Here is a 14,813-nt window from a genome sequence, read left to right as displayed (position 1 = left end):
CACTTGGGAGTATTTCTAGTGTAGTCCACAACTCCCTTTAGATAAGCATGTCTCCCCGCCCCAAACATATATCATGAAATGAGCAGATATAAAAAGTCTTATAAAGGAAAGTCTTATCTGTTCCTTGTAGTTGGAGGGAAAGTCTTCTCTGTTCTTGGGTTGCTACATTTTCCTCAGGGTTTGTCAGCTTTCAGGTTTAGAAGTTTCCCCTGTGTCTTGCAAGCAGCTCTGCTACAGTATTTCTTCAGACAGGCTGAAAACATCTGTCCCCATGTTCAGTCTCACAAGTTGTGAGACTTCAGGCACACTCTCCCTTTCTGTTTCAAGGGCAGGCTTTTCTAAGCAACCTAATCAGGCAGGTGGTGTTTGTTAATTGACTACCAGCAGTTAACGACCACACTGCTGGATTAGAGGCATATTTCCTGAACAGGGATAACTCCCCTATTACAGCCATGCACCCTGATCCTTGCAGAACTCACTAGAGAATGCCTTTGAAAGTAGCTTGAAAGGGTCCTATTTATAAATTTGTCAAGAGAGATATATTTTAATCCCATCTCTGGAAAAACAAATGCCCTTATCCCGAGACTTTATCAGCTCCATACAACACATATTGTACTTTTAGTGGGCCATAAGTGATAACCCACCAATAAAGTCCTATTTGAAGCTCTGGACAGACTTAGGAAGAGTCTTGACCTGTCAGAAACCCAATATTTTGTATTTTTTTTTAAATCAAACTAGCTATATTAACCCCTAAAGCACCAGATGTATTATCTCATGGTATTATCATAACACTGTTCTTTAACTTATTTATTTATTTTATACAGTATGAATAATCATCTTCTGTATTGCTAGAAGACAGGCGACCTACTTGTCCCCATGTCATTTTTCATCCTTTGCACAAGCTGTTAATTTTCTTTGCAAAGTTCCCCGTTTTTCAACTGTGTTTGCTGTTTTCCTACGCCCACTGCAGCAGCAGCAGCAGTGTTTTCAGTGATTTTTTTTTTAAAACATTCCCTTTATCTTCTAACTTCTGTTTTTGCACACTTATGACTGTATACTGTTCTGCTATCCAGCAGGCAGCAAAATCGTGCATTCTTTCACTTTGATTTGGAATGACGTTTTTCCATTATTGGCGTGGCCACATAACCCTGAGCCTAAAACCATGGATCTGAGGTTCCTTCCATACATTTAATATAACCTCAGGGTTTGTTACCTTGGCAATCTTTTTCATCAGACCCTCCATTATTAAATAATGTATTTAATTATTACTCAAATTGCTACACACACTTAATTGGACAACAGATTGATTTATCACACAATGCTATTAACTTCTAAATGTGTTTGCCTGACACACTAAACGTTCCTGCCACAGCTTGACATTTTGTAAGAAATACACCTCTGTATTTCACTTTCTATTTGGGCACAGTCTTCAGTCACATGACAATAAACTGGCAATAATACTGTAACAATACATTACTTATCTTCTAATTTTCAGGAGGAAAGAAATCCTCAATCATATTTCCATCATGAAAGCCTGACCAGTGTTGTAAGAAATATGCTTTGTGCAGGACTGGAAACAACAGCTACCACCCTTCGCTGGGGTCTTCTTCTGATGATGAAATACCCAGATATTCAAGGTAATTGTTATTGATCCGTAACCAAATGAACTGTGCATTCCAGAATCTGGTTCTCCATCTATTTGGCTATGATGCTGAAATGATGGTTACTTACTTTTTGTAGTGACTTCAATATATTGTACTATGTGAGTTCTTTTTAAGAAGTTTTTGCAAAATGCAATAATTTTTATTGTCTACTAGCAGAATGACACAGGTACGACTCTTAACATTTAGTTTTTCTCGGTGTAATATTTTTCTGCAAAACAGAAAATCACATCGAGACTCCCCAGGTGACCAAGCTTTAAAATATATGGGTTTAATGACTAACTACTAAAGTATTGTATACTAAATACTATTTAAAAAAAAAACTTCTGGGTTTGTTAGCTTACACAGGTTCTTCTCAGATCTCATAATCTTGTGCTTTGATCATATAATAATATTTGATTGCATTGATTGCTACAATATTTACTTTAGGAAGACCTCATCTAGTAAATTCAGCTGTCTCAATTGGGTTGGGTATTTACCATTGTTTAAGGTTTCATGTACTGTACGTACCATTAACAATTTTTACTTATAAAGCCACTGAAAGGCTATACAATGATAAGCTTAATGCAGCAAATATGCACTAATATGGGAATAGGTGAATACAAAGTAAGCACTGAGAGAATGGTGTTCTTGCTTCAAATGTATTACAATCTAACCTTCAATCATACGTTTAGGAGATAATCCTCTAAACCACCAAAGCAAAGGCTTCCTCACAGCTGGGTGTACTGTACCATGTTATGTCTTTTTGAGCAGATACAATGGGGTTATTCATTACCATTTGCATTTCCTTGGTTTAGAACTTCTGCTTACAGTATAATAGCTAGATCACAATTTCCAGATATATTACTGACTGAATATATTGTAATAATTTTGTATACATTCAATATTATATGGTATGTAGGCTTCTTTAAACATTGGTTATCAATGTAACCTCTCTGAAGGGAAATATAATATACTGTACAGCAGAGAAAAATATAATTGTATTACATATGTAACCCACCTTTGTGATTACTATGGCCTTAGAGGGTTAACGTTTTGGACCCACACAGAATAACACCCTTAACCCTATTACATGGTGCAGAGTTAATAGGCAGAATTATAGCTCTGTCCACTTCTGCCTAGTGATAGTGATATCATAGCAGAATACTGTATATATAGGAGCAAGAAGGTTCTAGATGGTGCAGTTGTGGGAGGAGTTGCATGTGAGAGACCTCACTATGAATAGTGTTTATAATCTAGATATGCTTAGTATACGTTAAGGATCCCTTTATAATTTTCTAGTTAGGGACAGTACTCTGTTTAGATAGCACCCCCAGAAATAGCTCCACACTACCCTAATAATTCCACTAATCTAATAATTCCACAACTCTAATAATTCACATAGAGGCAGCCTATGCCCCGAGGCATAGTTGGACCAGCCCCATCGGAGGGTCCATAGCAGACTCTCACACAGGATACATGATGGCATGCAGTACCCGAGATGGGGATACTGACAACAGACAGAGAGAGAGAGAAAGTAGTACAAGGCTCAGCAAGGGCCCAAAGGAGAGGTAACACTATCGACGATCCACAGTAGAGTGATTACTTAGGTAACAGGAGTTAGTAAAGCCTTCCTAGCAGGTTGAGATTGGGAGCAGCTAGGGCAGAGGATACCGACAGCACACATAGAAAACAGTGATGAGACTATACACAAAATAATATGTACAATGTAAATGAGTTCAAATCCAAATAACAATACAAATATAAATACAAATAATGACCCGGTGCAAAAATGTGGTGATGATGATTACAGTACCATATCAAAAGACAGTCCTGGATATATTGGCAGTCCTGTTAGTGGAGTGTTACATCAACAAATTGAATGAGGTGAGTTTTCTTCCAGGTGTGATTTCCAGGTGGTGTCTGCAATCACAAATAAAGAAAAAAACACACCATTGCGCAGTATATTGACTCAGATACCCCCACCAGTTGAAGAATATCCTTACTTACAAGATAGACTCTTGCTCATTCAGGGGAGAGAATCTGTTTTAGGCTCTTTTCTTCCACTTTGATCCCCACGGACCCCCCGTGGTTCCCAAGAAGGTTCTCTTCAACTCGTTCCAGAAGCAGCATACACAGCAACAGCCGCGGTTGGAGAGAATAGAAAAGAAGCCTAGTGTACTCCGCATAAAAATTTATTAAACACTATTAAAAAGCAGCAATTTATACACTCACAATGTGTGAGGGCAAACGTGCCACTCAAGGATGCCGTCCGCAGCTTGTACTCCGTTGGTGGTGAGTTGTCCACGAGGTCGCGCGCCTACCGATGACGTCAGTGGCGCAGCGCCCGAAGTGCTTCCCCACACACCAGGATACAACGCGGGTGACGGCTGACAGCGTGCACTGTACTAGGCTCCTCCTCCCTACGCGTTTCGTGACGCTACGTACCTTCCTCAGGGGAAGGAGGAGTCCAGTTCTCTTGTGCTTTAAATACATGCACTAAACTAGTATCTGCCCACAGATGGGCGGCGTTACTTAATATCAAGTGGGAGGTTAATTTAAAGGACCAGAAACAGCTCGCTTCCTATATTGCGCCGTTGGGGTCATGCTAGTCCTAACTTATAACCCTCTCACACTGACATTCCAAGTCTCCTTAAAAATGCATAATTAAACATACTATGACATTAAAATAAGCACTTGTTGTTGGGATTAATTGCTTATATAAAAAAACATATAAAACAATTGATAAAATTACATAAAAGATGGTGACATAATACAAAGATGGATATAGCAGATCAATTTAGGGATCTTTCAAAAAAGAAGCTAAGTCAAAATCAATATTTAGACCTAAAGGGGACAGGGTTTTTAATACATATATCCAATAACTTTCTCTTTTTGACAGCATTCCCAGCCTGTCCCCCCCTCGCCAATTTGGTTTTAGATGTTCAATACCCATACATACAAGGCCATCAGGAATCTGATTGTGCACTAGCTTGAAATGATTAGAGACGCTATGCGTGGGAGACCCCTCTTAATGTTATATATATGCTCGGCAAATCGCCTTTTGAGGGGTCTCCCTGTGCGCCCTATATATTGCAACCCGCATGGGCATTGCAGTAAATAAACACAATAGTCTGTCTTGCAGTTAATAAATGTTTCTATATCATAGACCACTCCTGTTTGGTTTGATTGAAAGGTTTTACTCCTAACACTATTCTTGCACCCAATGCATTTGCAGCATGTATAATAACCTTTAAGGTTATTTAACCATGTGACGTGGCGGTCTCGAAGGCCACCAAAGGGACAACTTGGTGACAGCCGGGATTTCAAGTTCTTTGCCCGTCTATATACTATCTTGGGTTTATCTGGGACAATCTCTTTCAGAACTGGGTTCCTCTGTAGTATGCCCCAATGCTTAGTGAGGACCTTTGTTATCGTAGGGGCCAGACCACTGTACTGGGTTACAAAAAATGGAAATGAATCAGATTTCTTTATAGTGGTTATTGGAGGGTCCTTACATAGAATACTTTTTCTATCTATTTTATTGACCTCACAGATTGGGGAATGTGTGATGTAGATTCCGCAATCGTCACATGGTTAAATAACCTTAAAGGTTATTATACATGCTGCAAATGCATTGGGTGCAAGAATAGTGTTAGGAGTAAAACCTTTCAATCAAACCAAACAGGAGTGGTCTATGATATAGAAACATTTATTAACTGCAAGACAGACTATTGTGTTTATTTACTGCAATGCCCATGCGGGTTGCAATATATAGGGCGCACAGGGAGACCCCTCAAAAGGCGATTTGCCGAGCATATATATAACATTAAGAGGGGTCTCGAGACGCATAGTGTCTCTAATCATTTCAAGCTAGTGCACAATCAGATTCCTGATGGCCTTGTATGTATGGGTATTGAACATCTAAAACCAAATTGGCGTGGGGGGGACAGGCTGGGAATGCTGTCAAAAAGAGAAAGTTATTGGATATATGTATTAAAAACCCTGTCCCCTTTAGGTCTAAATATTGATTTTGACTTAGCTTCTTTTTTGAAAGATCCCTAAATTGATCTGCTACTGTATATCCATCTTTGTATTATGTCACCATCTTTTATGTAATTTTATCAATTGTTTTATATGTTTTTTTATATAAGCAATTAATCCCAACAACAAGTGCTTATTTTAATGTCATAGTATGTTTAATTATGCATTTTTAAGGAGACTTGGAATGTCAGTGTGAGAGGGTTATAAGTTAGGACTAGCATGACCCCAACGGCGCAATATAGGAAGCGAGCTGTTTCTGGTCCTTTAAATTAACCTCCCACTTGATATTAAGTAACGCCGCCCATCTGTGGGCAGATACTAGTTTAGTGCATGTATTTAAGGCACAAGAGTACTGGACTCCTCCTTCCCCTGAGGAAGTGACGTAGCGTCACGAAACGCGTAGGGAGGAGGAGCCTAGTACAGTGCACGCTGTCAGCCGTCACCCGCGTCGTATCCTGGTGTGTGGGGAAGCACTTTGGGCGCTGCGCCACTGACGTCATCACCACATTTTTGCGCCGGGGACATTATTTGTATTTATTTGTATTGTTATTTGGATTTGAACGATCTATTGTTGATTGCCCCCTAGGCAGCATTTGTTGTTTACACTTGAGTCACTCATTTTGGTGTAATCATTTATAATCACCTGTCACTTGGATCGAGCGCCGATAGAGAGTTTTTTAGTTAGTTTGTATTTCACAATGTAAATGAGACTTAATCGACGATGATTAAAAATCTGCTGTTCATTTATATAAAGTTTCTGACACCCACCATTGCATTACCAATGCCCACCCTGCACAGGTTTAGCACCCTGACAAGGTAACAAAGACTGAGCAAGCTAAGTTAAGAGCCATTTGATATAAACTCCTAAGGAGCCGAGCAGTGTGGGTTACAAATAATATATTTTATATATATATATATATATATATATATATATATATATATATATATATATATATATATATATATACATTCTTTTTTTTCTTATGTTCAGAAAAGGTACAGGAAGAGATCACGAGAGTGATAGGATCAGCACAACCTAACTATAATCACCATACAAAAATGCCTTTCACAAATGCAGTTATGCATGAAATCCAGAGATTTGCTGTCGCTGCTCCAATGGGCTTGCCACATGAAACTACTAAAGATGTCAATTTTAAAGGATATCTTATTCCAAAAGTAAGTCTATTATTTGCATTCCAAACTAAAGCTAGCATTTATTGTTTAGACAATACTGTTGGAATCTGATTACCTGACAATAATTGTGTTAGTACAGTATTGCTCAACCCTGCTACTGGCTTTAGCTGAATCCAGCATCAATTCCCATCCTCGGGCACTTATAAGTGAAATACTGTACTCTGTGGTAGGCCTAAGAAATCAACATTTGTACATTTATGTGATGGTGCTCATCTCAAATCAGGTAGCGGAACTGCAGGGCTGAGGTAGGGATGTAAATAAACCGAACTGAGTCCAGGGACAGAGTCCTGTAAGAGTATCCGTGGTCAGTAAGCAGGCAGGGGTCAGGGCTGGCAGCAGAGTTGCAAAGTCCATAAGACAAGCTGAGCTCAGGGCAGGCAGAAAGCAGCGAGGTCGGGGTCACGGTCCAGGGTCAGCAACAGGGGAACCAAAATAGGCAAAAAGGTAAAGCGTGACAGCAAAAACCAACAAGATCTGCAACGTATGAACTTTGCTTGGTGACTCCCACCAGGAACTGCCACCTTGTATAGCAGGCTACCAGTACACAAAATGGCCAGTTAAGCAGAAAGGGCAGGAGTCTGGAAAACCTGAACTGGCCGCAAAATCCAGCACGAATCGAGCAGAATCCTTACAATTTCTTTATTTAGACATGAAGTACATACTTGTCAGGGTTTTACTGCACTGCATAGTCTATTTCTATTTTATATAGTGACAACCGTGCACTCAGTGCAGTGTTTTATAAGATATAATACAGGGGAAAAGAATACAAATGAGGATATGTGCATCCCATTTAAAAGCAAGGAGTCTCTTACCCAAAATAGTTTATGTACGATGGCAGGCAGAAGCACTGCATGGAAGTTCAACATTTGGAAGGCATGATCAAAAGGGTAAGTACATACTGTATGCAGTGAGTCATGTAGTCACATTAGAGAACTATGAAAATGCTTAATTGCTGAGCTTTAATTTAAAATGTGTGTTTTCAGGGTCTCTATCTTAAAATTGTGATTGAAATTGTCTGGTTAATATACTTTATCTCGGAGGCATGTGCAAAGCGAGCCTTCTGGTATTTGGGACATAAAGCATAGTTTACAGGATATTGTTATTTATTAAATAACATCTTTCCAAGTAAAAGAAACTCATCACTGTCTGGGATTTTTATGAACAATGTGATTTTCCATTGACTCCAAGAAATAATTAATACAATTATTAAATATTATGTTAATATGTGTACTGTAAAAGCATTTTTGTTTTAAAAAAAACCATGAATATTATTTTCAGTTTAAATTGTCCTCTATATAGGCTAAGTGAAGGAAGGAAGGGAGTGTGAATGCTTCCTTTTTTAAACCATTTATTTAAGCTAATCCACATTTTTTTTCATTTCCAGGGGACATTTATTATCCCATTGCTCACATCTGTTCTGCATGACAAGACACAATTTGAAGAGCCAGATCAATTCAATCCAAATCATTTCCTTGATTCAGAGGGCAATTTCATAAAGAAAGCAGCTTTTATGCCATTTTCTGCAGGTATCTGTGCTTGTGAAATAGAATTGTCTTTCATTTTGATAGAAAATTTATATTTTGGACTGTATACTGTGACAAGCTCATAAAGTAGTGTTTTTGGTGTGAATATTTTGAATCATTCTGACATGCACAGTAATATTGTATTACATTTGATATATATATATATATATTATAAAAAATCACTGGCACTCCAATAGAAATTCAATAATGAATAGGTGCATGTCCCATATAAATAATAAAAGTATACATTACCGCATAGCAGCAAAAAGGGAGACAGCACTCAGGTGAATGAAAATAAATGTATTAAATACAGCACATAACTCCGGGTGTGAATATTTTGAATCATTCTGACATGCACAGTAATATTGTATTACATTTGATCTATATATATATATATATATATACAGTGGTCGACAAATCACCAAAAAATCTACTCGCCGAACAAAAAAATCTACTCGCCACCTAGTACCAAACGTGTGAGGCACTCGCCACGATGTTAAATCCACTCGCCCGGGGCGTGCAAATGTATAGGTTTGTCGAACACTGTATATATATATATATATATATATATATATATATATATATATATATATATATATATATATATATATATATATATATATAACTGTATGGTCATCTGCATGTCTTAGGCACCGCCTTTCACCATTATCACCCAGCACATAGCTTCCACTGCAGCAAGGGATTCTGGGAAATGACATGCAAATGAGCATACAGTGCCACTTTTTGCTTCAAAAACCTTTTTTAACATGGTTCCCTATAGACTTAAGCTTGCTGCATGGTCACAGTTTTGAGCACAGCCAGGGTTAAGGTGCATACCCAGAAAACCACCCACAGACAGCTGTTTTGACCTTAATGGTCTCATCAGTGTAGGGTTGGTGAACTGGGTATGCAAAGAAGCTAAAGGATGTGGTTTACCATACTGAGTTAAGTTATGGTGAGTAAAAAAAGTGACAAAAACCCTCTACAGCAAAGCAAATATGCAAATGTAAATACAACTGTATGCTCATCTGCATGTCTTAGGCAGGTCTGCAACCCCGCCTTTCACCATTATCACCCTGCACACAGCACTTCCACTGCAGCAAGGGATTCTGGGAAATGACATGCAAATGAGCACACAGTGCCACTTTTTGCTTCAAAAACCATTTTTAACATGGTTCCCTATAGGCTTAAGCTTGCTGCATGGTCACAGCTTTGAGCACAGCCAGGGATTTTCGGAAGGATCTAACAAATAGAAGGGGAGGTGGAGTATGTCTATATGTTAAACCGGATCTAAAACCTATTATAAGGGATGATGTCTATGAAGGGAATGATGAAAATGTAGAGACCTTGTGGATAGAAATTAGCAGTGGAGTTAAAAGTATAAAGAAAATGTTTGTGGGAATATGCTATAAACCACCAAATATCTGTGAGATTGAGGAAGCTAAAATACTTTTGCAAATGGAGAAGGCATCAAAACTGGGTCATGTTTGCATAATGGGGGTGTAGACGGACGTTCACAGAGGTACACAATGGGAGGCTTTATAAGGTGAAATTATAATAGACTTTATTGTGCCTTTACCTTTTCATCAGGAAAGTATCCAAACACAGGGGGGGGGGGTACAAAGCTTCTATCCACTTGGGAGTATTTCTAGTGAACTCCTATGCAATTAATTCACATCTCCGTTAGTTAAGCAATTCTCCCAACCCTAAACACATAGCATGCAATAAGCAGATATAAGCAGTCTTTTAAGAATGAAAGTCTTATCTGTTCCTTGTGGTTTGGAGGGAAAATCTTCACTGTCCCTGCTTCAGCTCCCTTGTCTCCAGGGTTGGTCAGCATACAGGTTTAGAAGTTTTCCCTGTGTCTTGAAAGCAGCTCTGCTATCTTTTGGCAGAGCTCAAGTCAAGTGTGTCTCCAAGTTCAGCTCAGGTGTCAGCTAAAGAGTTCTCACTTCCTGTTTCAAAAGACAAGCTTTCTAAGCCATCTAATCAGGCAGGTGGTGTTTTGTTAATTGACTTTCAGCAGTTAACCACCACACTGCTGGATTAGAGGCACATTACCTGAACAGGGATAAGTCCCCTGTTACATACCTCCCCTGTTTGTGGGAAGCTCTGGCTTACCACGGCCAAAGCCCATCCTTCCACTCTCATTTGAGATCTTTCTGTGACTTGAATGAGAGTGGATGGAGGAAGAGAATCCTCTGTCCCGCTGGGATTGGAGCCCTTTCTCCAGTTTATTTTTGTCTCCTCCCGAAGGTGCTTGAGAGCAGCACTCCTCAGTCGCTCGAGGAGGACTTTTTCCACGTAAAGTCTTTTTATCTCGTGCGCGGTCATGAGATTTCTGTTGCGTCGGGCACTCCTCTTTTTGTAGACAAAGTGTATGGCAACAGTTGTAGGGCCGTTAGGACTAGCCCTTAGAGTTTTCTGCTCTTGAAGTGGTCTTTCTGCAGTTTCTCCAAACCACGGAGTCGCCAGTTCAGCTTCTTTGGGACCGAGTTGCACCTCCACCTCCTTTTCCAGAGACCGTCCTATTTTTTCAGCTTCCTCAGCTAAGGACTCTTCTTGTTTTGATTCTGCACTCCTACCTCTGTTTGTTGCCTGTTGGGCACCTGTAGGTTTGGCTAGTGCTTTCTTAGGTGGCTCAAACTTCGTAATTTTGTTTTGAAGTTGCATGGAGTCCCCAACTCTCACTGTACCCTTGTCCTCACGGGTATTAGTTACTGTGGGATACTGGTGCTTTCTCTGAGTCTGTATCAGAGTCTCATTCATATTCTGGAGCTCTGTAATTTTTGTTGCCTTGTGGCGCACTATGAACTTCTTTGCTTGGGCCACAGTTACTTGTTTCAGTTTCTGGACCTTCTTGTGCTCCCTTTTGTGCCGCGTCACCTGGGTTCTAAACTTGGCTTTTAGCGTTGCTTTGGTGATGCTCAGGGTAGCCTTCAGTTTCTCATGCTGCTTTGCGGGGACATACTGGGTCATCAGACGTTCCTGCAGCACTTGAATTTCTTTAGCAGCCTGCAGCTTTTCTTCCTGCAGCGTTTGCTGCTTCTCCTCAACATACTGGAGGTGTGTACGCAGACCTTGCAGTTGGTTCTGCAGTCGGTGCTCTGCTTCAAACTTTTCCTTGACTTCTTCTGTCAACTGAAAATTTTCTTCTTTCAGTTTTAAGTTTTCTATTTTTAATCTTGAATTTTCTCTTTTTTCAGTCTCTGTATTCTTCAGGGCTTCTTTGCAGTCCTCCTTCCATTTACGCACATCTGCTTTGAGAATGACACTCTCCTGGCGTGAGACATCCTTCTCTAGGTTGAGGGTCTGAAGCTCCTTCTGAGAGACTTTGAGATCTGTATCAAGATTACCAATAGTTTCTTTAGCAATGTCCAGCTCCTCAGTGAGACTGTGTAGTTCCTTTTTGGAAACTTCCAGGTCTGTGCGGCAGCTGTTGGTCCCATGATGTGAGGCATCCAGTGCTCTGTGGAGTGTCTGAACCTCTTTCTGAGATACGTCCACTTCTATCCGGACACTGTTGACCTCCTGTTGTGAGGCATTCAGCTCTATACGAAGAGGGTGAACCTCTTGCTGGAAGACTGTCATCTGCTTCAGTGCCTCCTCATACTTCCGCTTTAGCGTAGCCACCATTTTATCAGATTGGCTCTGCTTTTCATCCATGGCGGAAATAGTAGCCTTTGCAGTATCTAGCTCAGTCTTGAGATCGTCCAATTCTGTCCTGGCCGCAGAGTAAATTGCGAGCACAGTCTTCTGTATCTCAGCATTATTTTTTCTCTCCCTTTCCAATTCTTCACAGAGCAGATCACAGTCATGCCTGGCAATTTTTAGGGCGTCTTCAGGGCTGGTCGAGGGATCGTCACTCACTGGTTCCGGCTTCACTTCCCTGGGATGACTGGTTGAGGGTTCCTCACTGTTGGCACCGGACAGACACTTCTTTGGGGTACACAATTTCTGCCTTGGGCCCTCTGGATATTCGGTTAACCGTGGGACGAATTCTCCATTTTTTCTAGGCTGCAGAGCAATTCGGTCCCCCTTTTCCTCCACAGGATCTGCGGACGTGTCTGTTACTTCCACGGTAAGTGAAGAACCACTTTTCTTTTTCTTCCTTTTTGATTTGGATGACACCGTATTCGGTGATCCACTGCTCCCGCTCTGTCTCCTGCTGATCATGTTCGTCATCAAAGGGAGCGGTCTTTTCTGTTCGTGCCAAGTTCAGGCACCCCCACCATTCTTGGGGTTCGGTTTCCCCGTAAGAGATGTCTTCCTCTTTATTGGACTGTAAGGGCCACTCTTCCGTGGGGTAGGGTTCATTACAGGAATGCTGTATCTTGTCCTCCATTTTTAGGCTATCAGGTGTAATTTTCTTCCTGACCTCAGGAGGCGCTATTGCAGTTGTTGCCACCGTATTTGCTAGAACCCCCAATTGTGGTAGTCCTACAGATGGTCATATTGTGCTTGTAGAGGTCGTAGCTCTCACAGGCATCTCTGTAGACTTTTCTTTCTTGGGTAATTTTTTTTTTCAATATCAGCAGTACAGTGCATGCATTTTCTTTTATCAGGTATACAAGATGTGCAGTTGCTAGGTAAAAAAGTCTATTTGCTATACACCATTTACTTGCTAGGTGTAATCCTCCGCTTCAGCAACAGAATTTGGTTTTCTGCCTGAGTTCAGTAATTTTCAGTCTCATCTTTGGGTATTATGGCATTCACACTTCACACTTTGGGTGTCTGTTTTGCTCCCAAGATAATAGGCATACTTTTTTACTTGCAGAAAAAAAAAACATTCTTTGTAGTGGACTCAACACTCAGCAATTGGCTTTGAAAAACCTTTTCCTTTATAGGGAAATTATACACTCAGCATTTGTTTGCTAAAAATTCCCCTGCTTCAGCACAGTCTTGTATCAATTTTTACACTTTTCTGCATATACTCCATTCACAGCTGGTAGCCCTATGCGGTGTGGCAACCTTTATTTGCAAAATCAGTACCCCTCATGGGTCACCATCTGTACTCACTGCTTCAGCGAAACTTTTGAAAACAACAAACACCTATCCCTTTTTAAGGGCTGGCTCACTTCTTGAACCCTGACTATGGCTAAAAGGAAAAATCCCTATTTCAATGACCGCATTAAACTTTGTGATAGGAAATTAAAGGTTTACCTGCTTCAGCAGTCTCTTGGGATTGGGGAAAAGAGTCCATCTGTGGTTTTTGTAAGTTTCAGTGCAGTGTAAGTTTCAGTGGTGTGTATCACTTTAACTCTGCCTCTGCTGCATGAGAGGTTTATTTTTTTTCAAGTTGTTTAGACTGTTTGTAGGCAAAAAGCATAACAAAAAAATTTCACATAAAAATCTCCGGTCCTTTTTAACTACAAAGACACCTCTTGTCCCACCTCGGACACCATATGTAGACGGACATTCACAGAGGTACCCAATGGGAGGCTTTATAAGGTGAAATTATAATAGGCTTTATTGTGCCTTTTCCTTTTCATCATGTGGATAGAAATTAGCAGTGGAGTTAAAAGTATAAAGAAAATGTTTGTGGGAATATGCTATAAACCACCAAATATCTGTGAGATTGAGGAAGCTAAAATACTTTTGCAAATGGAGAAGGCATCAAAACTGGGTCATGTTTGCATAATGGGGGTGTAGACGGACGTTCACAGAGGTACACAATGGGAGGCTTTATAAGGTGAAATTATAATAGACTTTATTGTGCCTTTACCTTTTCATCAGGAAAGTATCCAAACACAGGGGGGGGGGGTACAAAGCTTCTATCCACTTGGGAGTATTTCTAGTGAACTCCTATGCAATTAATTCACATCTCCGTTAGTTAAGCAATTCTCCCAACCCTAAACACATAGCATGCAATAAGCAGATATAAGCAGTCTTTTAAGAATGAAAGTCTTATCTGTTCCTTGTGGTTTGGAGGGAAAATCTTCACTGTCCCTGCTTCAGCTCCCTTGTCTCCAGGGTTGGTCAGCATACAGGTGTAGAAGTTTTCCCTGTGTCTTGAAAGCAGCTCTTCTATCTTTTGGCAGAGCTCAAGTCAAGTGTGTCTAAAAGTTCAGCTCAGGTGTCAGCTAAAGAGTTCTCACTTCCTGTTTCAAAAGACAGGCTTTCTAAGCCATCTAATCAGGCAGGTGGTGTTTTGTTAATTGACTACCAGCAGTTAACCACCACACTGCTGGATTAGAGGCACATTACCTGAACAGGGATAAATCCCCTGTTACAGGGGGATTTTAATTATCCAGACATAGACTGGGGCAATGAGATTAGCGTTACAACAAAAGGAAACAGGTTTTTGGGGGTGCTTAAAGATATTTATTTGACCCAAATTATTGAGGAACCAACCAGAAGAGGGGCAGTTCTGGATTTGGTCATATCAAACAATGTAGAAGTAATAACAAAT

The 14,813-nt window shown here is 40.3% G+C and overlaps 1 protein-coding gene across 1 annotated transcript in view; it reads left to right on the top strand.

The window, feature by feature from the left end:
• The window catches only part of LOC142493880 (cytochrome P450 2K1-like), a 119,194-nt gene that overhangs the window by 78,469 nt on the left and 25,912 nt on the right, over positions 1-14,813 (top strand). Inside the window, exons 6-8 of the mRNA XM_075598575.1 lie at positions 1,496-1,637; positions 6,676-6,860; positions 8,263-8,404. Of these exons, the coding sequence (XP_075454690.1) occupies positions 1,496-1,637; positions 6,676-6,860; positions 8,263-8,404 (469 nt within the window). The remainder of the gene's footprint in view (positions 1-1,495; positions 1,638-6,675; positions 6,861-8,262; positions 8,405-14,813) is intronic.

This window comes from Ascaphus truei, chromosome 4 (assembly GCF_040206685.1).
Source record: "Ascaphus truei isolate aAscTru1 chromosome 4, aAscTru1.hap1, whole genome shotgun sequence".
Lineage (NCBI taxonomy): Eukaryota > Metazoa > Chordata > Amphibia > Anura > Ascaphidae > Ascaphus > Ascaphus truei.
This window is presented reverse-complemented; position numbering and strand designations above follow the sequence as displayed.